Source organism: Hyperolius riggenbachi, chromosome 6 (genome assembly GCF_040937935.1).
Source record: "Hyperolius riggenbachi isolate aHypRig1 chromosome 6, aHypRig1.pri, whole genome shotgun sequence".
NCBI classification, from domain to species: Eukaryota; Metazoa; Chordata; class Amphibia; order Anura; family Hyperoliidae; genus Hyperolius; species Hyperolius riggenbachi.
The window spans coordinates 344,723,479-344,750,766 of NC_090651.1; the positions used below are offsets into that span (position 1 = coordinate 344,723,479).

A 27,288-nucleotide genomic window follows, 5' to 3' on the forward strand; every position below is an offset into this window, starting at 1 on the left:
ATATGTCTATGTATGTATCATGTAGTGCATGTATCATAGTCTAGGGCCAATTTTAGGGGGAAGCCAATTAACTTATAGTTTTGGTATGTGGGAGGAAACCGGAGTGCCCGGAGGAAACCCACGCAGACAAGGGGAGAATATACAAACTCCTTGCAGATATTGACCTGGCTGGGATTCGAACCGGTGACACTACCACTACACACCGTGCTGCCCTGCTCTGCTTTATAGATTAAAAGTCTTAAAAGATACCAGAGCTGAAGGGCTCCGGTAACAACAGAATGTGTAGTGGGTAGGGGGTTAAAAGCAAATACTTACCACGCCCCGGTCCCCTCCGTCCCTTGCCGTTCTCCTGCAATCAGTGCCCTTCTCCCCGGCGACTCCAAACCCGACATACTGCGCCACACATGCGCAGTATGTCCCTTCTGCTCCCCTGTGGCTGCGTAGTGATGTAACAGGACAGGAGAGCGCTCACTTCCTCCGCTCCTGCGCGGGACAGATAAAAATGGTGCATAGCGCCGACGGTATAAAAACCGATATTTTACCGCTATTTAACGGCTCCCCCACCTGACCAATCGGGGGAGAGGTAACAGCAGGGAACTATGGGCTCTAAGCACACAGTCCCGCCTCTGTGATCATCATGGCTACAGGCACTTGCCTGAGCCGATCCTCTTCCTACAAAGTCTGCCTGCTCCCTGGGACCTCACCACAGCCAATAGTGCGATATTAGCTGCAGAGCGATGGGCACTCAGGTCATTTAGTCTCCCCTGTTCAGTAAAATATCGGTAAACTCTACCGATATTTTACTATAGCACATCAATGAGAACTGAAATGTTCATAGTAACGTTATTTCATGTTTAGGAGGTGAGGCTAGAACCTTGATAACAGCTCATTAGAAGTGTCACTGCAGGTGACACTATATATATAATGTCCCCCTCTCTCCCCCCTTCATTACATTGTCACAAAGAGTACTGCTTTACTACAAGTCAGATGAATGCTTTTGATTTTAAACCTGTGAATATTTTACCCAAGGCTCCTCTTGTTCACCAGATACCTGACTGCACTCTCTAGTAACATGGCAGTCCTCCTGCTCATACACCTGGGTTGCTACTTCTGGCCTAAGAGCTACTCATCCCTTTTCATCCTCCTGATACTTTCTTCTCCACAGCCAGAAGGAGGAAGTAACAGAAAAGAAAGGAGGAAGTATCAGGAGGCTGTAGAGAGGCGGGGAGCCCTGCAGCCAGCCAGAGGTAGAAAGCAGGGTGAGTTAACCCCTCTGCCACGCCCCATTTGCATCAATGCTCAATTTCGCTTTTTTCTGCTCTTCCTCATTCCTGTGCTTGTTCTTGTGGGACCTGTATAAGTCATTGGCGTAATTCAGAATCTCACAGGGGAAATTACATAGCGTTATACTATTACTCAATAATAACATACGTTTTCTCTCCTCCCCTATGTCTGAATATACCGTACTCCTTCACAAGTCCATCGAGAACTGGCATTCACAATGGTGATTAATTAACCACTTCAGGACCACAGTCTTTTCGCCCCTTAAAGAGACTCTGTAACAACAAAAAGATCCCCTGGGGGGTACTCACCTCGGGTGGGGGAAGCCTCAGGATCCTAATGAGGCTTCCCACGCCGTCCTCTGTCCCACGGAGGTCTCGCTGCAGCCCTCCGAACAGCCGGCGACTGTGCCGACTGTTCAATTCAATATTTACCTTTGCAGGCTCCAGCGGGGGCGCTGTGGCTGCTTTCGTTCCGAAGGAGGCGGAAATACCCGATCTCAGTCGGGTCCGCTCTACTGCGCAGGCGCCGGAGACTTGCGCCTGCGCAGTAGAGCGGACCCGACGGCGATCGGGTATTTCCGCCTCCTTCGGAGCGAAAGCAGCCAGAACGCCTGCGCAGGAGCCTGCAAAGGTAAATATTACGTCACCGCTGTACGGAGGGCTACAGCGAGACCCCCGAGGGACGCAGGACGGCGTGGGAAGCCTCATTAGGATCCTGAGGCTTCCCCCACCCGAGGTGAGTACCCCCCAGGGGCCGTTTTTTCGTTACAGTTCCTCTTTAAGGACCAGAGCCTTTTTCTCCATTCAGACCACTGCAGCTTTCACGGTTTAATGCTCGGTCATACAACCTACCACCTAAATGAATTTTACCTCCTTTTCTTGTCACTAATACAGCTTTCTTTTGATGCTATTTGATTGCTGCTGCGAGTTTTACTTTTTATTATATTCATCAAAAAAGACATGAATTTTGTCAAAAAAATGACTTTTTTAACTTTCTGTGCTGACATTTTTCAAATAAAGTAAAATTTCCTATACATTTGAGCGCGAAAGTTATTCTGCTACATGTCTTTGATAAAAAAAAAACCATTCAGTGTATATTTATTGGATTGGGTAAAAGTTATAGCGTTTACAAACTATGGTGCCAAAAGTGAATTTTCCCATTTTCAAGCATCTCTGACTTTTCTGCGCACCTGTCAGGTTTCATGAGGGGCTAAAATTCCAGGATAGTACAAATACCCCCCAAATGACCCCATTTTGGAAAGAAGACATCCCAAAGTATTCAGTGAGAGGCATGGTGAGTTCATAGAAGATTTTATTTTTTGTCACAAGTTAGCGGAAAATGACACTTTCTGACAACAACAACAACAAAAAAAAAGTTTCCATTTCTTCTAACTTGCGACAAAAAAAAAATGAAATCTGCCACGGACTCACTATGCTCCTCTCTGAATACCTTGAAGTGTCTACTTTCCAAAATGGGGTCATTTGTGGGGTGTGTTCACTGTCCTGGCATTTTGGGGGGTGCCTAATTGTAAGCACCCCTGTAAAGCCTAAAGATGCTCATTGGACTTTGGGCCCCTTAGCGCAGTTAGGCTGCAAAAAAGTGCCACACATGTGGTATTGCCGTACTCAGGAAAAGTAGTATAATGTGTTTTGGGGTGTATTTTTACACATACCCGTGCTGGGTGGGAGAAATATCTCCGTAAATGACAATTTTTTTATTTTTTTTACACACAATTGTCTATTTATAGAGATATTTCTCCCACTCAGCATGGGTATGTGGAAAAATACACCCCAAAACACATTATACTACTTCTCCTGAGTACGGCGATACCACATGTGTGGCACTTTTTTGCACCCTAACTGCGCTAAGGGGCCCAAAGTCCAATGAGTACCTTTAGGATTTCACAGGTCATTTTGAGAAATTTCGTTTCAAGACTACTCCTCACGGTTTAGGGCCCCTAAAATGCCAGGACAGTATAGGAACCCCACAAATTACCCCATTTTAGAAAGAAGACACCCCAAGGTATTCCATTAGGAGTATGGTGAGTTCATAGAAGATTTTTTTTTTTGTCACAAGTTAGCGGAAATTGATGTTAATTGTTTTTTTTCACAAAGTGTCATTTTCCGCTAACTTGTGACAAAAAATAAAATCTTCTATGAACTCACCATACTCCTAACGGAATACCTTGGGGTGTCTTCTTTCTAAAATGGGGTCATTTGTGGGGTTCCTATACTGCCCTGGCATTTTAGGGGCCCTAAACCGTGAGGAGTAGTCTTGAAACCAAATGTCGCAAAATGACCTGTGAAATCCTAAAGGTACTCATTGGACTTTGGGCCCCTTAGCGCACTTAGGGTGCAAAAAAGTGCCACACATGTGGTACCGCCGTACTCAGGAGAAGTAGTATAATGTGTTTTGGGGTGTATTTTTACACATACAGATGCTGGGTGGGAGAAATATCTCTGTAAATGACAATTATTTGATTTTTTTTACACACAATTGTCCATTTACAGAGAGATTTCTCCCACCCAGCATGGGTATGTATAAAAATACACCGCAAAACACATTATACTACTTCTTCTGAGTACGGCGATACCACATGTGTGACACTTTTTTGCAACCTAGGTGCGCTAAGGAGCCTAACGTCCTATTCACAGGTCATTTTGAGGCATTTGGATTCTAGACTACTCCTCACGGTTTAGGGCCCCTAAAATGCCAGGGCAGTATAGGAACCCCACAAGTGACCCCATTTTAGAAAGAAGACACCCCAAGGTATTCCGTTAGGGGTATGGTGAGTTCATAGAAGATTTTATTTTTTGTCACAAGTTAGTGAAAAATGACACTTTGTGAAAAAAACAATAAAAATCCAATTTCCTCTAACTTTTGACAAAAAATAAAATATTCTATGAACTCATCATACACCTAACAGAATACCTTGGGGTGTCTTCTTTCTAAAATGGGGTCACTTGTGGGGTTCCTATACTGCCCTGGCATTTTACGGGCCCAAAACTGTGAGTAGTCTGGAAACCAAATTTCTCAAAATGACTGTTCAGGGGTATAAGCATCTGCAAATTTTGATGACAGGTGGTCTATGAGGGGGCAAATTTTGTGGAAGCGGTCATAAGCAGGGTGGCCTCTTAGATGACAGGATGTATTGGGCCTGATCTGATGGATAGGAGTGCTAGGGGGGTGACAGGAGGTGATTGATGGGTGTCTCAGGGGGCGGTTAGAGGGGAAAATAGATGCAATAAATGCACTGGGGACGTGATCGGAAGGGGGTCTGAGGGGGATCTGAGGGTTTGGCCGAGTGATCAGGAGCCCACACGGGGCAAATTAGGGCCTGATCTGATGGGTAGGTGTGCTAGGGGGTGACAGGAGGTGATTGATGGGTGTCTCAAGGTGTGATTAGAGGGGGGAAATAGATGCAAGCAATGCACTGGCGAGGTGATCAGGGCTGGGGTCTGAGGGCGTTCTGAGGTGTGGGCGGGTGATTGGGTGCCCGCAAGGGGCAGATTAGGGTCTAATCTGATGGGTAACAGTGACAGGTGGTGATAGGGGGTGATTGATGGGTAATTAGTGGGTGTTTAGAGGAGATAAGAGATGTAAACAATGGATTTGGGAGGTGATCTGATGTCGGATCTGCGGGCGATCTATTGGTGTGGGTGGGTGATCAGATTGCCCGCAAGGGGCAGGTTAGGGGCTGTTTGATGGGTGGCAGTGACAGGGGGTGATTGATGGGTGGCAGTGACAGGGGGTGATTGATGGGTGATTGACAGGTGATCAGTGGGTTATTACAGGGAATAACAGATGTAAATATTGCACGGGCGAATTGATAAGGGGGGGTCTGAGGGCAATCTGAGCGTGTGGGCGGGTGATTGGGTGCCCGCAAGGGGCAGATTAGGGTCTAATCTGATGGGTAACAGTGACAGGTGGTGATAGGGGGTGATTGATGGGTAATTAGTGGGTGTTTAGAGGAGATAAGAGATGTAAACAATGGATTTGGGAGGTGATCTGATGTCGGATCTGCGGGCGATCTATTGGTGTGGGTGGGTGATCAGATTGCCCGCAAGGGGCAGGTTAGGGGCTGATTGATGGGTGGCAGTGACAGGGGGTGATTGACGGGTGATTGACGGGTGATTGACAGGTGATTGACAGGTGATTGACAGGTGATCAGGGGGGATAGATGCATACAGTACACGGGGGGGGGGGGGGGTCTGGGGAGAATCTGAGGGGTGGGGGGGTGATCAGGAGGGAGTAGGGGGCAGATTAGGGACTTAAAAATAAAATAGCGTTGACAGATAGTGACAGGGAGTGATTGATGGGTGATTAGGGGGGTGACTGGGTGCAAACAGTGGTCTGGGGGGTGGGCAGGGGGGGGTCTGAGGGGTGCTGTGGGCGATCAGGGGGCAGGGGGGGGGGAAATCAGTGTGCTTGGGTGCAGACTAGGGTGGCTGCAGCCTGCCCTGGTGGTCCCTCGGACACTGGGACCACCAGGGCAGGAGGCAGCCAGTATAATAGGCTTTGTATACATTACAAAGCCTATTATACTTGTTACATGCGGCGATCCGGGTGCTAGTAACCCGCCGGCGCTTCCGAACGGCCGGCGGGTTACTACGAGCGGTGGGCGGAGCCAGTCCCCGGCGGCTGATCGCGTCACGAATGACGCGATCGCCGCACAGCCACTCCCGCAGCCGCCCCCGCCGATGGGCGTATTGCGGTCGTTTGGGCCCGGTCTTTGCCGCCGCCCATCGGCTGGGGGCGGTCGTTAAGTGGTTAATGATTATAGATGAGGGGGGATTAGACAGGATAAACTGTAACTACATACAGGGTGCATTTCTCTATGTTTTCCTTCTGTCCTGTTCAAGAGTTCAGGTCCAATTTAAAAGTTTCTAGGTAGTCCCTGCTTCACAAAGAAAGTACAGATTTCAGGCTGGCAAAGAAGTGCAAAACATCTACTGCCAGAAACATATAGCCGATCGGCGATCACTAATTGCAATAGAAAGATCCATTTTAAAGGGAATCTAAACTGAGAAGGATATCGATTTTTCCTTTTAAAATAATACCAGTTGCCGGACTCTCCTGCTGATCCTGTGTCTCTAATATGTTCAGCCACAGCCCCTCAACAAGCATGCAGATCAGGTGCTCTGACTGAAGTCAGACTGGATTAGCTGCATGCTTGTTTCAGGTGTGTGATTCAGCCACTACTGCAGCCAAAGAGATCAGCAGGACTGCCAGGCAACTGGTATTGTTTAACCAGTTTGGCCTATCTGGACGAGATTCCTCGTCCAGATAGGCACTGCTGCTCCCGCCACATGGTGCGAGCGATCGGGCGCACTCCCGCGCGCTCCCGCCGCCCGCCGCTAGCCCTCCAATCAGTGAATGGGAATACAATTCCCATTCACTGATCTAACTTCCCCGCAGAAAAACCAACGCTTTCTATCCAGAGAGCGCAGTATTTCTGCCCCAGGAAACTTCTCCTCTGCTTTTTAGTTCCTGGATGCGAGATCGTTCGCATCCAGGACTTTTTTGACTGTGGCCATCTTGTGGCCAAATAGTAAACGGCACCCACATACATTTTTAATCAAACAATTATATTATTTTACATTTAAAATTAGCAGTTTCCCTCCCACACCAAAAATTACCCACATACATTTTTTATTAAAAAAAAAATAAAAACAACATAAATAGTTACCCAAGGGTCTGAACTTTTTAAATATGCATGTCAAGAGACTATGTTATTATATTATTTAAAATTATAAGCTTATAAATAGTGATGGACGCAAATTGAAAAAATGCACCTTTATTTCTAAATGAAATATCGGCACCATAAATTGTGATAGGGACATCATTTAAACGGTGTAATAACCGGGACAGATGGGCAAATAAAATACATGAGTTTTAATTACGGTAGCACATATTAATTTCAAACTATAATGGCCAAAAACTGAGAAATAATGAATTTTTTTCATTTCTTTCTTAATCTTCCTGCTAAAATGGATTTAGAAAAAAATAATTCTTAGCAAAATGTACTACCCAAAGAAAGCCTAATTAGTGGCGGAAAAAACAAGATACAGATCAATTCATTGTGATAAGTAGCAATAAAGTTATAGGCGAATGAATGGGAGGTGAACGTTCCTCGGATGCTTTGCATGTATTCCTGTATTGTCGTATTGCTGTATGTCACCCCTAAATATTGTCTGTAACCTAAACTAATGTTCAGCGCTGCGTAATATGTTAGCACTTTATAAATACAATAAATAATAAATAAATAAAAAGGAAACCCATATCCCTCTCTAAGGTTCCCTTTAATAACATTAAATTACAAAAAGTCTTTTGGGACACTGATATAGATGGGTTTGCAGAGATTTTCAATGAAAGCTGAGAGTTTATTTAAAAGGACGCATGGCTGGGATTGCTAAAACGATCAATGGGTGACATTTCCTCTTATGTCATTATTCTACTCTGTCTATTGTCTCATCATATTCAATACATGTGTTGTTTGCAATTTATTTACACTCATAGCAACAGTACTAATTTGCATATAGTTCTCCAGAGTGTAGCTCTGAAAAAAAAATGATTTTAAAGGTAGCCATGCATTTCGCAATGAGGGGCAGATTCAAGACAAATCTCTCTCTAATCGAATCTTATTTCAGAGATTCCGACTGTCCATTCACAACATGCTGATTCCCGATCAGAATTGGCCTTGTGCCACCTCGCCGGCCCAACGCTGCCCCCGGTTATGTCCAATGTGCCCCGCCCGGGTGCCCAGTGCATTATAAATTACCTGTCCATGTCTGCCGCTGGCTCTGGGCTCAGTCCATACACATGCCCCATGTAGTTACCAGAGTAACGTGGGTGCCTGTGTGACATCACACGCACCCACAAGTACGCCGGCAACCACACAAGTCACGTGTATGGACGGGGGATGGGAGCCCGGAGCCTGCAAAGGACACAAACAGGTAATGTATAGTGCACTAGGCACTGTGGGGCACATTGGACATTAGCGGGGATAGTGTCGGAAGTTTCATCGCGTTAGTAACTCGTCTGGAAATCGCTGACTGTTACCTCCGTGCAGCTGATCGATCCGGACAGCCAGACATCTTGCAGCACATCCGATCGACATGCTTGGCCCAGAATTGGACGCATCGTCAATTGCGCATGCACTTGGTGGCACCAATTTACATCCGATTCGATAATAGTTATCAAATCGGAAGGTCGATCGACCGCCAATTCGATGGATGTATGGCCACCGTTATACTTTTTATGCCTCTTGTATGCTAATTTGTTATTGGTGTCGGTGTCACTATAACGTACCTCTGTGTGTGAGCTGCATGGAGGAAATGTCCGGATTGATGATGACTGATATCTATATCTCTTGGCAGGCAGTGAAGCAGCAGCTCTGACTCTGACCAGCAACTCCACTGGAAACGTTCAGACCGGGCAAATCATCACCCTGAACATCTATCCCAGCCAAGCACTGACTACAGCCATAATCACATGGACAGTGAATGGCACAATTGCGGCTACCTGGGCAAATGGGATGCTTTCATCTGTAAACAACAGAGTGTCAATCATAGACAATGTATCTCTGGTTATCACCAACGCTAACAAGAATGATGCTGGGACTTACACTGTTACGGTCAATGTGGTTGGTCAGACGCAGGCCTCACTGTCTTTTCACGTGAAAATCTATGGTGAGTGGATAAAACAGAATTTCATTCTATCGTTGTAGAGTCATCAGAGGGACTTCTTAGGAAAGGTCCACACTAGAGGCCAAATCATACTGGTTTCTACAGCGGAGACTAACGGACATGTCAATGGATCTTATGCTATCCATAGGATTTATGTCGACATGTCCATCATCACCATTGCAGTAGCAGAACTCAGAGTACCTTCTTGTATGACTTTTCTGGACCCTGCATGGAAATCAGATATGTCATAGATACAGGGACGGTTCCTCCATGAAGCAACTTGAATCACGTGCTTTAGGGCGGCAACAATTAGAGGGCAGCAAGAGGCGGCTCCCCTCCCCAAATGTCCCCTCCTCGCACTCGGTCTCCCCCTCCCTAGATGTACAGAGCCGCTTCACTCACCAGCTCTTAGTGTTCCAGTGATGGGATCTCCATCTGCCCGTCCAGTGTCCTGTATCCATGGCTACATCGGTGCCTCATCTGGCCTGTTAGGTGCTGCTGGGTCACGTGAGGTGCCGCTGTAGTCTGAGAGGAAGCAGGAGTTCACTTGTGTCTGGTGATCCCATCACTAATCTGCTGCGCTGCGCCGCCGCGGGAGGCTTCGGAAAACTTTGGGAGCCCGAGTGCTCCCAAAGACGGGTGGCTCCATACAGCGCCTGCAGGCTCAGTACATTGCCGCCTGTCTTAGGGAGCACTGGGGCTTCCAATGACTTCTGAAGCCCCCCACGGCAGCAGATTGGAACAAGGTGACAGCGCTGGAACGAGGGGAGTATAAGAGGAATAGGAAGGCTCTATAGGAGTCTTCCTTCTCCAAAGGCAAAGCTGGCCATACACTTACATTGGGATTTCCACCCAATGTTCCAAATCCAATTCCTTTCTGTAAATAATGGCTTTAGAAGGAATCAAATCCTACCATACAATGCACATCAATTTCCAATAGATTCCAGCAGGGAATCTATTGAAAATCAATCAAACTGCAGAGTTGCACTGTTCCATGCAGTGCACAGCTAAAGGCCATTGATCTGCCAATGCTCTTGCTCCTCCTCCGATTGTTTTGAATTTTCCAATCCTGTCTGATCGATTCTTTCAATTGATTTTTGTTTAAAATGGATAAAAAATCAATCGATATGACATTTTGGGGAATCGATTCCAGGCAGAGTAATCTAATCTGCAAGGAATCGAATGAGAAAATCGATGAGTGTATATCCACCGTAAGTATCTGTTTTTTTGTTTTGTTTCTTTTTTAACTTTAGTTGACATTGGCTTTAATACTATTGTTGAGACTGTCAAAAATTTTAATCAACTTAAACTAGCATCCAGGCCCAGATTTACCTCACAGAAGCCGATAGGCACAGATGCCCTGGCACCTTAGACTCCGCCCTTCATGAACCAACTTATCCCCACCGAACCACACAGAAAAGCGTACTGGTTGTCCCAGCTGTCATTTTTCCTTAGTTCCCTTGTCCAGCATTGCTACAAGTAACCCTTAGTATTAGCTAGCCAGAGCTATCCTCATTATTAAGTAGCTAGAGGTGCCACCAAGTATTAGGTAGCTAGAGGTGCCCCCGACTGAAGGGACATATGGTCAGTGGAATGCTGAGACCCTGGTGAGTAGCCTCTTATTTACACTCCGATCACGACTCTGCATGCACAAAGCAGGAGGGAGGCACTGGGAGAGGGAAGTGAGCCGCCTTCCAAGATCAGACACCTGTAGGCATGTGCCTATAGTGCCTTATGGTAAATCCGGCCCTGCTAGCATCTCATTTAACTCTATATTTGTGACGTGGTGGTAGGTTGTCTGTCTTCTGCAGTTTGTAAGCATTGTTATTATTGTTCTTTTGCTGCAGATCCGGTGATTAACGTCTCGGTAGTGCAGTCCCCGGAGTCAGTCAGTGAGGGGATGGCGTTGGTGAATCTGACCTGCAGCTCAGCTGGTGATGCTGATACAGTCACATGGACACGGAGTGGACAGACGCTGGGCTATAATGACAGCTACACCCTTCTAAATGGGAACAGAACTCTACAAATAAAAAACCCCGACAGAACATATAGTGGGAACTACACCTGTTCAATGTCTAATCCGATCAGCGCAGACAGAAAAACATTTGAACTCACCGTTTCTTGTGAGTGGGTACAGTATTGATTGGGATTTATGTTTTGCTATACCTACAGTGGGATGCGAAAGTTTGGGCAACGTTGTTAATCGTCATGATTTTCCTGTATAAATCGTTGGTTGCTATACAAATAAAAAATGTCAGTTAAATATATCCTATAGGAGACACACACAGTGATATTTGAGAAGTGAAATGAAGTTTATTTCATTTACAGAAAGTGTGCAATAATTGTTTAAATAAAATTAGGCTGGTGCATAAATTTGTCATTTTATTGATTCTAAAACCTTTAGAACTAATTATTGGAACATAAATTAACTTGGTAAGCTCAGTGACAACTGACCCACATACACAGGTGAATCCCATTATAAGAAAGAGTATTTAAGGGAGTCAATTGTAAGGTTCCTTCCTCTTTTAAATTTTGAATAAAGAGTAGCAACATGGGGGTCTCAAAACAACTCTCAAATGACCTGAAGACAAAGATTGTTCACCATCATGGTTTAGAGGGAGGATACAGAAAGCTGTCTCAGACCAAAGTGATGAATGGTGAGAACAGTCAGAGCCAACCCACGGATCCGCACCAAAGACCTACAACATCATCTTGCTGCAGATGGGGTCACTGTGTATCATTCCACCATTCGGTGCACTTTACACAAGGAGATGCTGTATGCGGAGGAAGCCTTTTCTCCGCCCACAGCACAAACCGAGCCGCTTGAAGTATGCTAAAGCACATTTGGATAAGCCAGCTTCATTTTGGAATAAGGTGCTGTGGCCTGCTGAAACTAAAATTGAGTTATTTGGGCATAACAAGGGGCGTTATGCATGGAGGAAAAACAACACAGCATTTCAAGAAAAACACCTGCTACCTACAGTAAAATATGGTGGTGGTTCCATCACGCTGTGGGGCTGTGTGGCCAGTGCAGGGACTGGGAATCTTGTCAAAGTTGAGGGACGCATGGATTCCACCCAGTATCAGCAGATTCTGGAGACCAATGTCCAGGAATCAATGACAAAGCTGAAGCTGCGCCGGGGCTGGATCTTTGTACAAGATAACGACCCTAAACACTGCTCAAAATCCACTAAGGCATTCATGCAGAGGAACAAGTACAACGTTCTGGAATGGCCATCTCAGTCCCCAGACCTGAATATAATTGAAAATCTGTGGTGTGAGTTAAAGAGAGCTGTCCTGCTCGGAAGCCATCAACTAGAGATGTTTTGTAAAGAGGAATGGTCCAAAATACCTTCCAGAATCCAGACTCTCATTGGAACCTATAGGGAGTTTAGTGGCTGTAATTTCTGCAAAAGGAGGATCCACTAAATATTAATTTCATTTCTTTTTTGTGGTGCCCAAATTTATGCACCTGCCTCATTTTGTTTAAACAATTATTGCACATTTTCTGTAAATCCAATAAACTTCATTTCACTTCTCAAATGTCACTGTGTCTGTCTCCTATATGATATATTTAACTGACTTATTTTATCGTAACAACCAACGATTTATACAGGGAAATCATGACAATTAACAACGTTGCCCAAACCTTTGCATCCCACTGTATTCATTGGCTTTATTCATCAAGCTGCGTTTCTAAAGCAGTGCAGCTTAAAGTGGACCTCCATACTAAAAATCTACTCAGCAGCACTGAAAAGGCTTGGTGTTTCTTTAACCCCCCTGGCGGTATGAAAAATTCCGCCAGGGGGCAGCGCAGCAGTTTTTTTTGTTTTTGTTTTTTAAATCATGTAGCGAGCCCAGGGCCTCCGGCGATCTCCGATCAGGAAATCCCGTTCAAAGAACGGGATTTCCTGGAGGGCTTCCCCGTCGCCATGGCGACGGGGCGGGATGACGTCATTGGGAGTCCCGATCCACCCCTCGGCGCTGCCTGGCACTGATTGGCCAGGCAGCGCACGGGGTCTGGGGGGGGGGGGGGCCCGCGCGCCGCAACGGATAGCGGCGATCGGGCGCGGGCCGGCGGCGATCAGTGTGCTGGCGCAGCTAGCAAAGTGCTAGCTGCGTCCAGCAAACAAAAAAATTATGTAAATCGACCCAGCTGGGCCTGAGCGGCACCCTCCGGCGGCTTACCCCATGTCACACCGGGTTACCGCTAAGGAGGTTAACCACTTAAAGACCGCAGTGTTAAACCCCCCCCCCCCCCTCCTAAAGACCAGGCTATTTTTCATGAAATAGGCCACTGCAGCTTTAAGGCCTCGCTGCAGGGATGTGCATGTCAGCACTCAAGTGATTCTCCCCCCCCCCCCTTTTCTCCCCACCAACAGAGCTTTCACTGTGTAGCAGTGGACGGTGGAGGTGAAGGTGGAGCTGAGCTCAGCCTCCCAAGCGAAGATGCACGTGCAGTCTCCGGCAAAACAGGCCCGCAGGACCTTATGCCGATCGGCGTTAGGTGGTCCTGGGGATGCCGCTGCGGCCACACCCATTGGTGTGATGCAGTCGGCTAGTGGTTAACAGTTTCACAGCATCAGAATTTTGTTTTTCTTACCCAAGCCTCATTTTTAGCTGCATAGAAGAAAACTGCCCGGGCATTTTGATGCTGTGCAAAGCATGAGGGGATTTCTGATGTTTTGGCTCAAATTTGTTTTTTTTTTCATTTTGAATTTGAGATTTGAAGCCTAGTGTGCAGCTGGGAGGGGTGATCAGGACAGTTGGAACTGTGTCTCATGCTCCCTGTCACCTCCTTTCAACCAAAAAGATGGCTGCCCTCATGAAAAACATGGCTGCCCCATAGAATCACAAACATTTGCCTGTTCTTTTAAAACAGGGTGGGTCAGAGATTATATTTCCTATCTATTTTAATTAACATGTCTAATGTAACTTAATGACAGTATGTTTCTTTAGGCTGAAGTTTCTCTCTAATGTTCTGTAGTGTGCGGCACGCTATGCATGCCTTACATAGCAGTGCTGCCTGCCATGTAACGAGCGTGCCTTCCTTACTTATGCGCATTGCTTCCTTAGCTGCCATCAGGTGAGGACAACCAACACTACAGTGAGCCCCCCACACACACGCGCTGGCATTATAGAATACCTTAGTGGAAATGAAAAACGGGGGGAGCAGGCATGTTTAGAAGGCTCTCCTCATGCCCATCGCTCCAACCAGTTCTCCTCCGTTAGTCAGTAGTGACCCCCTGAACTTACTCCCAGGTCGGGGTAGTCGCTGCTTACTGCACAGGCGCTGCTCGGCAAAGCGTATCCTTGTAACGCGTTCATGCGACTGGGAGGGCTCTGTGCAGGTGCACTACTTATGTTGTGACGTCAGAGAGCATTTTTTTCCCACTATGGTATCCTTTAATTCTAGGAAAGCACATTTTTATTGAATTCTATGTCAAAGTTTTATCCCACTTTAATTGCAACATTAGTGCCTTAAAAGCAGTGTTCCCCAACCCTGTCCTCAAGGCCCACCAACAGAGCATGTTTTGTGGAAATCCACAGAGGCAGGTAAACAGCTCTGCTGAGACACTAATTACCTCACCTGTGCATGTTTGTGGTTTTCTGCAAAACATGTACTGTTGGTGGACCTTGAGGACAGGGTTGGGGAACTCTGCCTTAAAGGATTGGTTTTGGATGCATGCATGGCCTACTGTAACCTGGTGGCACTTAATCTGGCCACACCCCCCACTTTACCTTACCAAAAGAGCAAGATGGCAAGTAGAGGGGACAATTTCCTTGTAATCCTCCTTTAGTTCCACCCATTGTCCTGAAGTAAGGCATTGTGGGTACACTTGCAGGACCCTACTGTTTTAAAGGCAATCCAAGTTGACATGTGACATAATGAGATAGACATATGTATGTACAGTGCCAAGCACACAAATAACTATGCTGTGTACTTTTTTTTTTTTCTTAAAAAATCAGGTATGCAAAAGTTAAAAATAAGGTATGCAAGTGGCAGTTTCAGTCCAAGTCTGTACCAAGTCAGGTTATGGGGTGACCCTTAGCCATAAAACACTTTCCTGGCAGTAAAAATGGATTCTGAGAACAGGAAAGAGATAAAAACGATCAATATTTTATAGATTATAGCTCTGGCATACTTAAATGAATGTGCCATTGAGAAGAGACCATGGAACAGTAAAAACTTAAAAGGACATTTAAATATAAAATAAAACTGTGGGATAACTAAAAAAAAGTCAGTTTTAGAAGAAGGATAGATTAAATTGTTTGTTTCATTCGTTTATTTTCACCTCACATTCAGGAAATGCTGAACTTTGTATTGTTAGAAGGTAAAGGGTTTATTTACTAAAAGAGAAACAAGGATATAACTCTGTGCCATCTTACAAATGGCAAACTTTGCAACTCCTGCCTTCCTCCACACACAACTGCTTTGGATGGAGCGGAGGTTCCTTTTGCTGTATTAGAAGACTCACTTCCACTTTGTACTTCCATAGAGTACAGCTTAGGATTCTAACTTCTCCTCTGTTCTCTACAGACACGAATGCTGCAGCCTCCCTTAGTGGCGGGGCCATAGCTGGGATTGTGATTGGCTCAGTGCTGGGTGCCATACTACTCATTGCTCTCATTGTCCTTGTGGTGTATTGCATACGCAAAAGAAAAAGAGGTAAGTCACTTGAAGGGCAAATATGTATCCAACTGGTGCTTTAAGCTTCGGCACCACTGGCTGTGTGATAGTATGCATTGGACAGTGGTAGTGCCTGCACCGGCTGAGAAGGGCAAGATGGTGTTCATACAGAATACAGGACAATCCAGGAGGCGGCACTGTAAGGGGGCTCAGGTGATTATAGAGCACAGGAGGTTTCAGTAGGTGGGGCTGTAGGTGGGCTCAGGTGATTATAGAACAGAGGACGCTCCAGGAGGCGGAGCTGTAGGGAGCTCAGGTGATTATAGAACACAGGACGTTCCAGTAGGCGGGGCTGTAAGGGGGCTCAGGTGATTATAGTACATGGTAGGTTCCAGTAGGTGGGGCTGTAAGGGGCTCAGGTGATTATAGAACACAGGAGGTTCGAGGAGGCGGGGCTGTAGAAGGGCTCAGGTGATTATAGAACACAGGAAGTTCCAGGAGGTGGGGCTGTAAGGGAGCTCAGGTGATTATAGAGAACAGGGAATTCCAGGAGGCAAGGCTGTAACGGGGGCTCAGGTAATTAAGACACAGGAGGTTCCAGGAGGCGGGGCTGTAAGAGAGCTCAAGTGATTATAGAGCACAGGACATTCCAGGAGGCGGTGCTGTAAGGGAGCTCAGGTGATTATAGAGCACAGGGCGTTCCAGGAGGCGGGGCTGTAAGGGGGCTCAGGTGATTATAGAGCACAGGGCGTTACAGGAGGCGGGGCTGTAAGGGAGCTCAAGTGACTATAGAACACAGGATGCTCCAAGATGTGGGGCTGTAAGGGGGCTCAGGTGATTGCAGAACACAAGAAGCTCCAGGAGGTGGGGCTGTAAGGGGGCTCAGGTGATTATAGAGCACAAGACATTCCAGGAGGCGGGGCTGTAAGGGAGCTCAAGTGATTATAGAACACAGGACGTTCCAGGATGAAGGGGTGTAAGTGGGCTCAGGTGATTATAGAACACAGGACGTTTCAGGAGGTGAGGCTGTAAAGGGGTTCAGGTGATTATAGTACACAGTAGGTTCCAGTAGGTGGGGCTGTAAGGGGCTCAGGTGATTATAGAGCACAAGACATTCCAGGAGGCGGGGCTGTAAGGGAGCTCAGGTGATTATAGAGCACAGGAGGTGGGGCTGTAAGGGAGCTCAGGTGATTATAGAGTACAGGAGGTGGGGCTGTAAGGGAGCTCAGGTGATTATAAAGCACAGTGCGTTCAAGGAGGTAAGGATGTAAGGGGGCAGGGTTCTGGTGATTAAAGAATACAGGACATTCCAGTAGGTAGGGCCATAGAAGTGGGGGTGTGATGCAGGTGATTATAGAACATAGAGCATTCCAGGAGGTGTGGCCGTAAGGGGCCTCAGGTGATTATAGGACATAGAATATTCCAGGCAGCGGGGCTGTAAGGCTCAGGTGATAATAGAATACAGGACAGTTGCAACTGGCAGGGCTCTAAGGGGGCTCAGGAGGTTACAGAACACAGGAAATGCCAGGAGGTGGGGCCATGGGAGTGTGTGTGTGTGTAGTTGGGGTGTGTGTGTGGGAGGAGTTGGGGGTGTGTGCAGATGATTATAAAACATAGAATATTCCAGGAGGCGGGGTTGTAATGGATCTCAAGTGATTACACAGGACATTCCAGGAGGCAGGGTTATAAGGGAGGGACTCAGGTACTCTCTCAAGACCCGGTGTGTCAGAGCTTCCTCCCACTGCCAGTCACTCAGTTAGGACAAGTGTGGAAAACAAGCAATATTTGTTCCTGCTCTTTGCAGCCAGTTCCCCCTGCAGGAAGAGAAATTTATCCAAGTGGATGCATATAAAGTCCAAACCAGAAAAATACATCAACTTAGACTAAATGCCTTTTTTTTTTTTTTTTTTGAAATTCCTAGCCAGCTGCAAATTTAAACAACTAACACATTTAAAAAATTTCATTTAAGGGTGGGTTAATGAATCCTACCTAATAAGAGACAAGTGTCCCTGCGTACACTGTCTCTGTGTAGCTGGGTCCATGCTTTCAGCTACTGCGCATGTGCACAGCACGGACCCAGACAGCCGTTGGGACTTGCGGGCGGATGGGCATGCGGCGGTTGTGCGCTCTGTCTGCAAACAGACCTAGAGCCCATTTTTAAAAGTGCTTGGGTCTACTAGTACACCCATAGGAGAATTAACTCTTTCCTGTGTATATCCACATTATTATCAGATCTGAAAAGATTAGCTGCATGCTTGTTTCTGGTGTGATTCAGACACTACTTAGGCCAAATAGACGAGCAGGGCGACCGGTATTGTCTAAAAAGAAATAAATATGGCAGCCTCTATAATCCTCTCAAGTCAGATGCCCTTTAACATACGTAGCAAGTTTGATGACCATAGCATGTATGGGGGATTTGCTATTAACCGCTAAATTTGGCATGGAATTATGTGAAAATTTTAGTAATTACGCAAAATTATGAATGGATTGCACAAAATCATTTGAACGTCTAAATCGTAATTATGTATAGCCTAATTGCGAAAAATTACGCAAAATTTTGTGTGATCGTAATTAGCAGGTTATGATCATTACTAAGCAAAACACATGCAAATGTGGAACATTTGCTCCTTGATCTTGGCATCTGCTCCATCTTTGCTCCGATTCTTCCTTGTACTGGATTTGATAAATCTGCTGGAATGAGTTTATTGGAGAATCTCGCAGCACAAATGGCAGGCGGAGAAGGGACCATAATGTGGCGTTAGTTTGGAATATGCTGTGGAATATACCGTATTTAAACATGCGACACTCATGCTAACCTAGAAATAAAAAACACATATATAAGTAGATAAATACTACTTCTACTTACATAACAGATGTATTGTGCTATCCATGTAATGATTCCTGTGAATTTTATAAAGGAAAAGCAGAAAATCCTATTCTAGGCAGCCTTGCCAAGCTAACACTGACATCCTATCCTCCCTGACTCTTGTTTCCCCCCCTCCCTTCTCCTTCTCATTGTGCATTCATTAGCTGCCCTCCTCCCAGAGTCTTCAGACACTCCCACTGAGGTGTATACTAGGAACTGCACTGTCTTATCCTCCAATCGCTGAGTCACCTCAGCCTTGCTTGTAAACACAAGTGACAAGAGGGTGTTTCTGATAAGCAGCTAGGCAGGGAAATTAATGGAAGAGGATATTATAGATAAAAAGAACTCCCAGAATTCAACTGGTTGGCACTGTTTGGCACTAGGGCCAGTGCTCCTAAAGTATGTGATAACTACAAACCATAACAGCAGAAAAAGTTTTGCAAGTTTTGAATGCAGGATTAGCATCCTTATCACTTAATACACCCAGACCAGTTGCTGTTTAAATTTGATTTTTATGGTGACAATACCGCTTTAAAGAACAGGATTTAAAGGACATCCGAGGTGAAAATAAACTGATGAGAAAAACAATTGTATCTATCATCAGTCTCCTATAAAGGACTTTTTTAGATGTCCCATACTTTTATTTTATATTTAAATCTAGTTTTTACTGTTTCATTGTCTCTGCTCAATGACACCTTCATTGAAGTATGCCAGAGCTGAAATCTATGAATTATTGACACTTTTTATCTCTTTCCTGCTCCAGGAAGCCATTTACTGACAGGAAAGTGTTTTATGGCTGTAATTACTTATCAGTGAGGGTTATGCTATAGCCTGACCCAGTCCAACCCGGTCCCTACCCAGACAGAAACTGTCACTTGCATACCGGATTTTAACTTTTTCATGCAGAGAAAGAAAAAAAGGAAGACAGTCTAGTTATTTGTGTGCTAGGCACTGTACATACAAGGGCGTAGGGCCCGTGGTCGCAGCGGTCGCCTTGGCGACCGGGCCCGGCTCCTGAGGAGGCGGGGGAGGGGCCCGGGGGGCCCATCTCCGTTTGGAGGGCCATGCGCCCGTTCGCGCTGGTAGGAGGGAGCCGCAGCCGCGGGGAGGGCAGCCCGACCTCTTCCTCCCTTCCTCTCCCCGGGCCCCCCCCTCAGATGCAGAGTAAGCGGCTAACGGAAGCGCTATAGGCAGAACTCACCTCCCTGCGTCCCACTCGCCGCTGATCTCCTCTCTGGCTGGCTCTGCATAGATGTTGTTACACACGCAGCTTCCGGCTAAACAGGAAGCTGCGTGTGTAAGCATCTATGCAGAGCCAGCCAGAGAGGAGATCAGCGGCGATTGGAACCAGGGACGGAGGTGAGTTCTGCCTATAGCGCTTCCGTTAGCCGCTTACTCTGCATCTGAGGGGGGGCCCCGGGGAGAGGAAGGGAGGGAGAGGTCGGGCTGCCCTCCCCGCGGCTGCGGCCCCCCCCCTCCATTATGGGGACAGGCAGCTACCTAATCTATCCTGGGGGGCAGCTACCTAATCTATCCTGGGGGGCACCTACCTAATCTAACCTATACTGGGGGGCACCTACCTAATCTATCCTGGGGGGCACCTACCTAATCTAACCTAATCCTGGGGGGCAGCTACCTAATCTAACCTATACTGGGGGGCACCTACCTAATCTATCCTGGGGGCAGCTACCTAATCTATCCTGGGGGGCACCTACCTAATCTAACCTAATCCTGGGGGGCAGCTACCTAATCTAACCTATACTGGGGGGCACCTACCTAATCTATCCTGGGGGCAGCTACCTAATCTATCCTGGGGGGCACCTACCTAATCTAACCTATACTGGGGGGCACCTACCTAATCTATCCTGGGGGCAGCTACCTAATCTATCCTGGGGGGCACCTACCTAATCTAACCTAATCCTGGGGGGCAGCTACCTAATCTAACCTATACTGGGGGGCACCTACCTAATCTATCCTGGGGGCAGCTACCTAATCTATCCTGGGGGGCACCTACCTAATCTAACCTAATCCTGGGGGACAGCTACCTAATCTAACCTATACTGGGGGGCACCTACCTAATCTATCCTGGGGGCAGCTACCTAATCTATCCTGGGGGGCACCTACCTAATCTAACCTAATCCTGGGGGGCAGCTACCTAATCTAACCTATACTGGGGGGCACCTACCTAATCTATCCTGGGGGCAGCTACCTAATCTATCCTGGGGGGCAGCTACCTAATCTAACCTAATCCTGGGGGGCAGCTACCTAATCTATCCTGGGGGGCACCTACCTATTCTAACCTAATCCTGGGGGGCAGCTATCTAATCTATCCTGGGGGGCAGCTACCTAATCTATCCTGGGGGGCAGCTACCTAATCTATCCTGGGGGGAAGCTACCTAATCTATCCTGGGGGGCAGCTACCTCATCTAACCTACACTGGGGGGCACCTACCTAATCTATCCTGGGGGCAGCTACCTAATCTATCCTGGGGGGCAGCTACCTAATCTAACCTATACTGGGGGGCAGCTACCTAATCTAACCTATACTAGGGGGCACCGACCTAATCTAATTTATACTGGGGGCACCTACCTATCTAACCTATACTGGGGGCACTTACTTATCTAACCTGTATTGGGGGCACCTAGCTAGCCTATACAGGTGGCAACTAAACTGGCTACCTATATTGGAGGCACCTACCTAACTAACCTATACTGGGGGCACCTACCTATCTAACCTACGCTGGGGGCAACTATTCTGGCTACCTATATTAGAGGCACCCACCTAGCTAACCTGTACTGGGGGCACCTATCTATCTAACTTATACCGGCAGCGCCTGCCTATCTCACCTATACCGGGGGCAACTATACTGGCTTACCTATGCCTGACTACCTATACTGGGGGTACCTATAGCTGGCTATAGGGATTTTGATATGTGTGTGCATCCGTCGGGTGTTGTCGGGGGAGGGGGGGCTGTTGTTGCCGGGGGGGGGGGCCCACATCCAGATTCCGCATCGGGGCCCAGAGGTTTGTAGCTACGCCACTGTGTACATACACATGTCTATCTCATCATGTCACATGTCACCTCGGTTGTCCTTTAAGCTTCTGCTATGTAGTGACACACTGTTGTTTTTATTCCAAGCAGAAGAGAAGAAACCTCAACATAAAGATGTTCTCCGCACGGTAAGAAATTCTTTTTACAGTTCCACTTTTTCCCTTTCAGAAAAGACAACATAAGCCACAGACTATGGTTACTGTAGCCCAGTGCGCACCTAGGGCTGGGGGTGGGAAAGGCCTGCTGTATATGAAAGGCATGTTTGCGTAGTAGAGGGGAGCTCCGGGGTTGCACATGGGAGAGGGACGTTGTACAGGGTTGAAGGCATTGAAGTGACACAAGAAAGCCCAGGAAAGGAGAAAAACATAACTGAAACCTATGTTCTTCCTTTCCAATCCCACAACTTTGCTTCCACCCCTGCAGGTGTCGGGAAACACACTGTCACCAGATGACCCGGCCTATTTCACCGTCAACAACATCATGTACCGCAACTCGTCCATCTCTATGGGCTCCTACATCATGGTGAGTTCCCCGGTGCCAATCGGGGCTTTCATACAACATGTCTTCTCTGTGGTCAGGCTAAGGCTTTGGCTGCACATCCAGGTTCAGAAGCATCACTTTACATTGCTGGAGTAAGGCCCGGTTCACACTTGCGGTTGTTTGCCAAACGGACCGGATGACCTGACCGGATCCGGACCGGATCCGGATCGGAACCGTACGGTTCTGATCCGGATCCGATCCGGATCCGGTCAGGTTGCATCAGGTGTTCATCAGGATGCGATCCGGATCCGTTTGGCAAAAGTAACGTAAAAAACAAAAAAAATGCTGGGGTCTGGGAGGTCAGCAGAAGGGGGACCTGTGGAATCAGGCCCTCTGCTGTTTAGCACTCACCTCCACCTGCGACATGCTGCCAACATCTCCGGATCCGGATCCAGCTGTGCTGCTCCACTCCAAAATGCTTGCCCATGTGTCCCCATCCAATATCGCCGCAACAATCCGCATAGGAAGTGGGGTAGAACATCCGGATTTCTCAGCCAGTGTGTTGTGCGCTCTCCGGTTCCCATTGGTTTGTATTGGCCAGATGGTGCAGTCCGGCTCCGCCCCGGATACGGCTGCCGGAGGAGCCGGATCAAAAAATAGCGCATGTTGGAACGGAGGCCGGAGTCCGGATCCGGCCCGGATCCGGTCCGGCAGAACGGACGCATGTGAACGGACGCATAGGCTTTCATTGCTATGCCGTGCGTCCGTTCCGTCCGTTCTGCAAGCGGTGCGGCTCCTGCACGGCGATTCCGGACGGCCACCGCTAATGTGAACCGGGCCTTAAGATGGTCAGGGAGGTGCTGACATTTCCAGGAAGTGTGCAAACTTAGAGGGTACCTGAAGTGACATGATGACTAAAGGTGCCCATACACTCGTCAGATTGGCAGCAGATAGATAAGAAATGCATCTGATGATCTATCTGATGTGTTTTTAGAACATTTTTCACTAGGATAGAATTCCAATAGATTTCAGTTTGAAATCTATTGAAATTCGATCTGATGGCATTTTTTTGCCATCAGATTTCCATTAGGGCCAATGCAAAACGATAATCAATCTCATCAGATCGACCTAGATTTTCCACCCTGCCAGTTCGATGGAAATCCATCGAAATCGATCGAATTCAGCCGTCGATCGGTCAATTGGCCAACCGATCAATCGATCGATCGATTTTGATCGATCGGTCGGCCAGAAAATTGGCTGAGTGTATGGGCCCCTTTAATCATGTGTATGTATAGTACCATTCCAATATAGTACTACGCTGTATCTTTTTTCTTTTTTTTCTCAGTGTAAAGGTTAAAGATTCAGGTATGCAAATTACATTTTCTCTTTCGTGGGACTAGACTGGACTATAGTAACACTCACTGATAACTAATTACAACCCATAAAACTTTTGCTTGGCAAAGAAATGTCGGGGTTAGGTTAAAAATGTCAATAGTTCAAAATAGGTGCTGTACAACTTGAATTTACTGTGTCACTCAGCTGAGACAATAATCACATTAAAGGGAATCTGAAGTGAAAATAATGAATTGTGTGTGTAGTACAGCTAAGAAATAGAACATTAGTAGCAAAGAAAGGAGTCTCCTATGGTTTCTAGTACAGGAAGAGATAAGAAACTTCAGTTGATATCTATGCAAAAGAGCTTCTCTGACTGACCCAACTTGGGTCAGAGACTGTCCTATTTTCTGAAGCACTTATACATCACAGAAACAGTCAGAGACCAGGGCTTCCTTCACTAAGGCAAATAGCATGCCTTATCAAAGTTAACACGCCTTATCAGAGTAGGATAGTGAGCGCTACGAACCTGCAGGGACTCAGGGCAAGACGAATGGAGCTCTCGTCATTGCCAAATAGCAGGCATAAGTTTGTAGCGCTCACCCTGATAAGGTGTGTTAACTCAGATAAGGCATGCTATTTGTCTTAGTAAATCAAGCCCAGTGTGAGGTAAGGTTTTACTGCAGGGAAGTTCAAAGCGCCATTAGCTTTGCTCTGTTTTGTGATTTAAAACACAAAGTGTGGTTTGTAAACTGCAAATATCACAAGATGATGCAATGTTAAAAAAAAGCTATATAACTGAAAATAAAAATATGATACTCTTTTCTATACTAATAATGTTCTATTCCTTAGCTGTACTACACATACAATTAATTATCTCACACGTTTTTTTTTTCTCGCTTCACTGTTACTTTAACCACTTCCCCTCCTTGGGACGAGTAACTACGTCCCTGCAAAATGCCATAACTCTGTGCAGGTACGTAGCTACCCCGTTCCCGCTCCCCCCCACGCGCTCCCGTGCTCATTATCGCTGTCGATCCTTAGACGGGAGATCAATGGATGAGAACACAGTTCCCATTTATTGATCTAAGACCCCATGTGAATGACTGCCCCATCAATGAGATGGCATCGTCAATCACAGGTATCGATACTTACACGTCCACGCATTACTTCCTGCTTGCATAGTAATACTATGCACAGAAACGTTATGCGCGAGGACATCTTGTGGCCAAATAGTAAAATTACATCTACATACATTCTTTTCATCAGCAGACTTTTTTTTTTACATTTAAAATGAACCCCTTACCTCCCACACATCTCAATAGTTGCCCTGAAACATTTTTTGTATATATATATATATATATATATATATATATATATATATATATATATATACGGTGTGTATATATATATTTAAAAAAAATACATAAATAGTTACTTTAGGGACTGAACTTTTTTTTAATATGTATGTCAAGGGGGTATATTACTGTTACATTTTAAATAATGGGCTTCTAATTAGTGATAGACACAAAACTGAAAAAAAATGCACCTTCATTTTCCAATAAAATATTAGCGCCATACATTGTACTAGGGAAAAATGTTAAACGTTGCAATAACCGGGACAAATGGGCAAATAAATTGTGTGGGTTTTAATTATGGTATCATGTATTATTTTAAAACTACAATGGCCGAAAACTGAGAAATAATGATTTTTTTCTTATTTATCCTGTTAAAACATAGAATAAAATCATTCTTAACAAAAAGTACCCCCCCCCCCCCCCAAAGAAAGCCTAACTGGTGGCGGAAAAAAACAAGATATAGGCCTCAATTCACTAAGCTTATCTCCTGTCTTTAATAACTCTTTTAGAGTTGTTACCATGGTGATAAGGCATGTAGTATTCAGGAAACATTTTACCTCAGGCAAACCTAAAGTTAACTCTTCTGTCTTTAAGTTAACTCTTTAATCCTTAAAATAACTTCAGAGTTAAAGACAGGCTGTTCATTAACTGCGTGTGAAAATAACTACAGAGGAGGTAACTTAACTACAGAGGAGGTAACGCAAGGAATGAAGAGATAAGATAACTCTATTACTGTGCAGTGGTAAGTTTTCTCTTGCCTTATTATCTCCAGCATGATCTTAGTGAATTGAGGCCATTGATTGTTTTGTTGTAATAAGTAGTAATAAAGTGATAGGCGAATAAATGGAAGGAGCGCTGACAGGTGAAATTGCTCTGTTTTTTTAAGGGGAAAAACCCTTGGAGGTGAAGTGGTTAAACTTACTTTTTTTATTTTTTATTTTTTTTTTTAGCTTTTAAACACAAAATAAAACAGTTGGATTCCAGGAAAGTCCTTTTAAGGCTGAAGACTGTAGATACAATTGATTATCATATGATTTGTTTATTTTCAGTTCAAGGTCGTTTAACACGTCAGGAAGTGCATTTCATTGTCCAGGCTGCATACAATTTGCATGCGAGTCATATGTATTAGCATGTCCCTGGCCATCTATACAGAGAAGACTCTTTGGATACATACCTGATAACTATGCACAGAATAAGCCCAATGCTTCCTGTAATCCGGTGGCATCGCCACGTAGAAGATGCTCCACTTCTGTCACACGTATCAGATGTTCATTTCATGTGGAAGATGATCCTTTTATCTGACAGATCTCGGGAGCCTCAGACTTCTCGCTTGACCCCTGTCTGAGTATTGTCATATGCAGATACGCCACTTCAAAGGAAGTGCTTCTAAGCCTCCCTTTAATCACGGGTTATTATAGCGATCACACGTGTTTACACTAACGGAACGGCGAGTTCTCGGTTTAGAAGGAAAGTTATTCTGCTGAGCTAATGAAGAAAGAAATGGGAGAGTATTGTGGGGCAGGGGTGGCGGGGGACGGTGGCGGAGGACGCGCAGATCTCAGTGGCTCAACTGACATTTCTGGGGACAACTGGCTGCATAACTAGGGGTGTAACAATAGACCCTGCAAGGGATGCGGCCACAGGGGGTCAGAAGCCATAAGGGGGCAGTGTGGGGGGAGACGTTTCTTTTCCCTGTTCCTTGAGACTGACAGCTAAGGGCACGGAGAGAAAAAACGTTCTGCTCTCTGCACAGTTGTTCTAATGACTGTATCTGTTCAGCCACTGATAAGGAATCCTACAAAGTTTTGTAGACAAAGAATTGTAGACAGTCCCTATTCAGTGTGCAGCAGGCTCTTGTGTACCACGTCCAGCCCCCCGCCTCTCTACCCCTCCCCAAGTGCTGTGTACTGTAGTGATGCTTGAGGAGTCTGGGCACAGAGAGAAAAAGCTTTCTGCTCTCTGCACAATTGTTCTAATGACTGCATCTGCTCAGCCACTGATAAGGAATTATGCAAAGGGAGCTCCATCCACAGTATCGATTGGGGTACAGTGATTTCTAGTTACGCCCTGTATGACAGGAGCTCGCACAATTCACAGTTATTTAAAGGGAACCTAAAGCGAGGCTGCCATATTTATCTCTGATTCAGCTAATCCAGTCAGATTTCAGTCAGAGCACCTGATCTGCATGCTTGCTCAGAGTCTATGGTTAAAAGTATTAAAGGCAGAGGATCAGCAGGCCAGCCAGGCAATATGCATTATTTAACAGGAAATAAATAAGGCAGCTGCTATATCCCTATCGCTTTAGGTTCCTTTTAACCTCTTGCCGACAGCTCCAAGCCGATTGGCGTGAGCACAGTGCGGCAGCCCCAGGACCACTCCACACCGATTGGCGTGAATGGGTTCCTATGGGGTTTTCAGGAGATGGTGCGCGCCGATACGCCCGCATCTCCGCTCTGATGATGACGGAGCTCCGCTGCACCTTCACTATCCCAAACTGTTAAAGGGTGAAACCCTGGGGGAGACAGAAGCGATCCACTGTCATAGGCTGCCGCTGGGAGGGAGGGACCTAGGCAAAATAAATAAAAAAATTAAAGGTT

General features: G+C 46.2%; 1 protein-coding gene across 1 annotated transcript in view; it reads left to right on the top strand.

Moving 5' to 3' along the window:
• The window catches only part of LOC137521796 (carcinoembryonic antigen-related cell adhesion molecule 1-like), a 118,954-nt gene that overhangs the window by 82,012 nt on the left and 9,654 nt on the right, over positions 1–27,288 (top strand). The window contains exons 2-6 of the mRNA XM_068241535.1: positions 8,664–8,975; positions 10,820–11,095; positions 15,514–15,642; positions 21,612–21,649; positions 21,945–22,043. Coding sequence (XP_068097636.1) covers positions 8,664–8,975; positions 10,820–11,095; positions 15,514–15,642; positions 21,612–21,649; positions 21,945–22,043 — 854 coding nt within the window. The remainder of the gene's footprint in view (positions 1–8,663; positions 8,976–10,819; positions 11,096–15,513; positions 15,643–21,611; positions 21,650–21,944; positions 22,044–27,288) is intronic.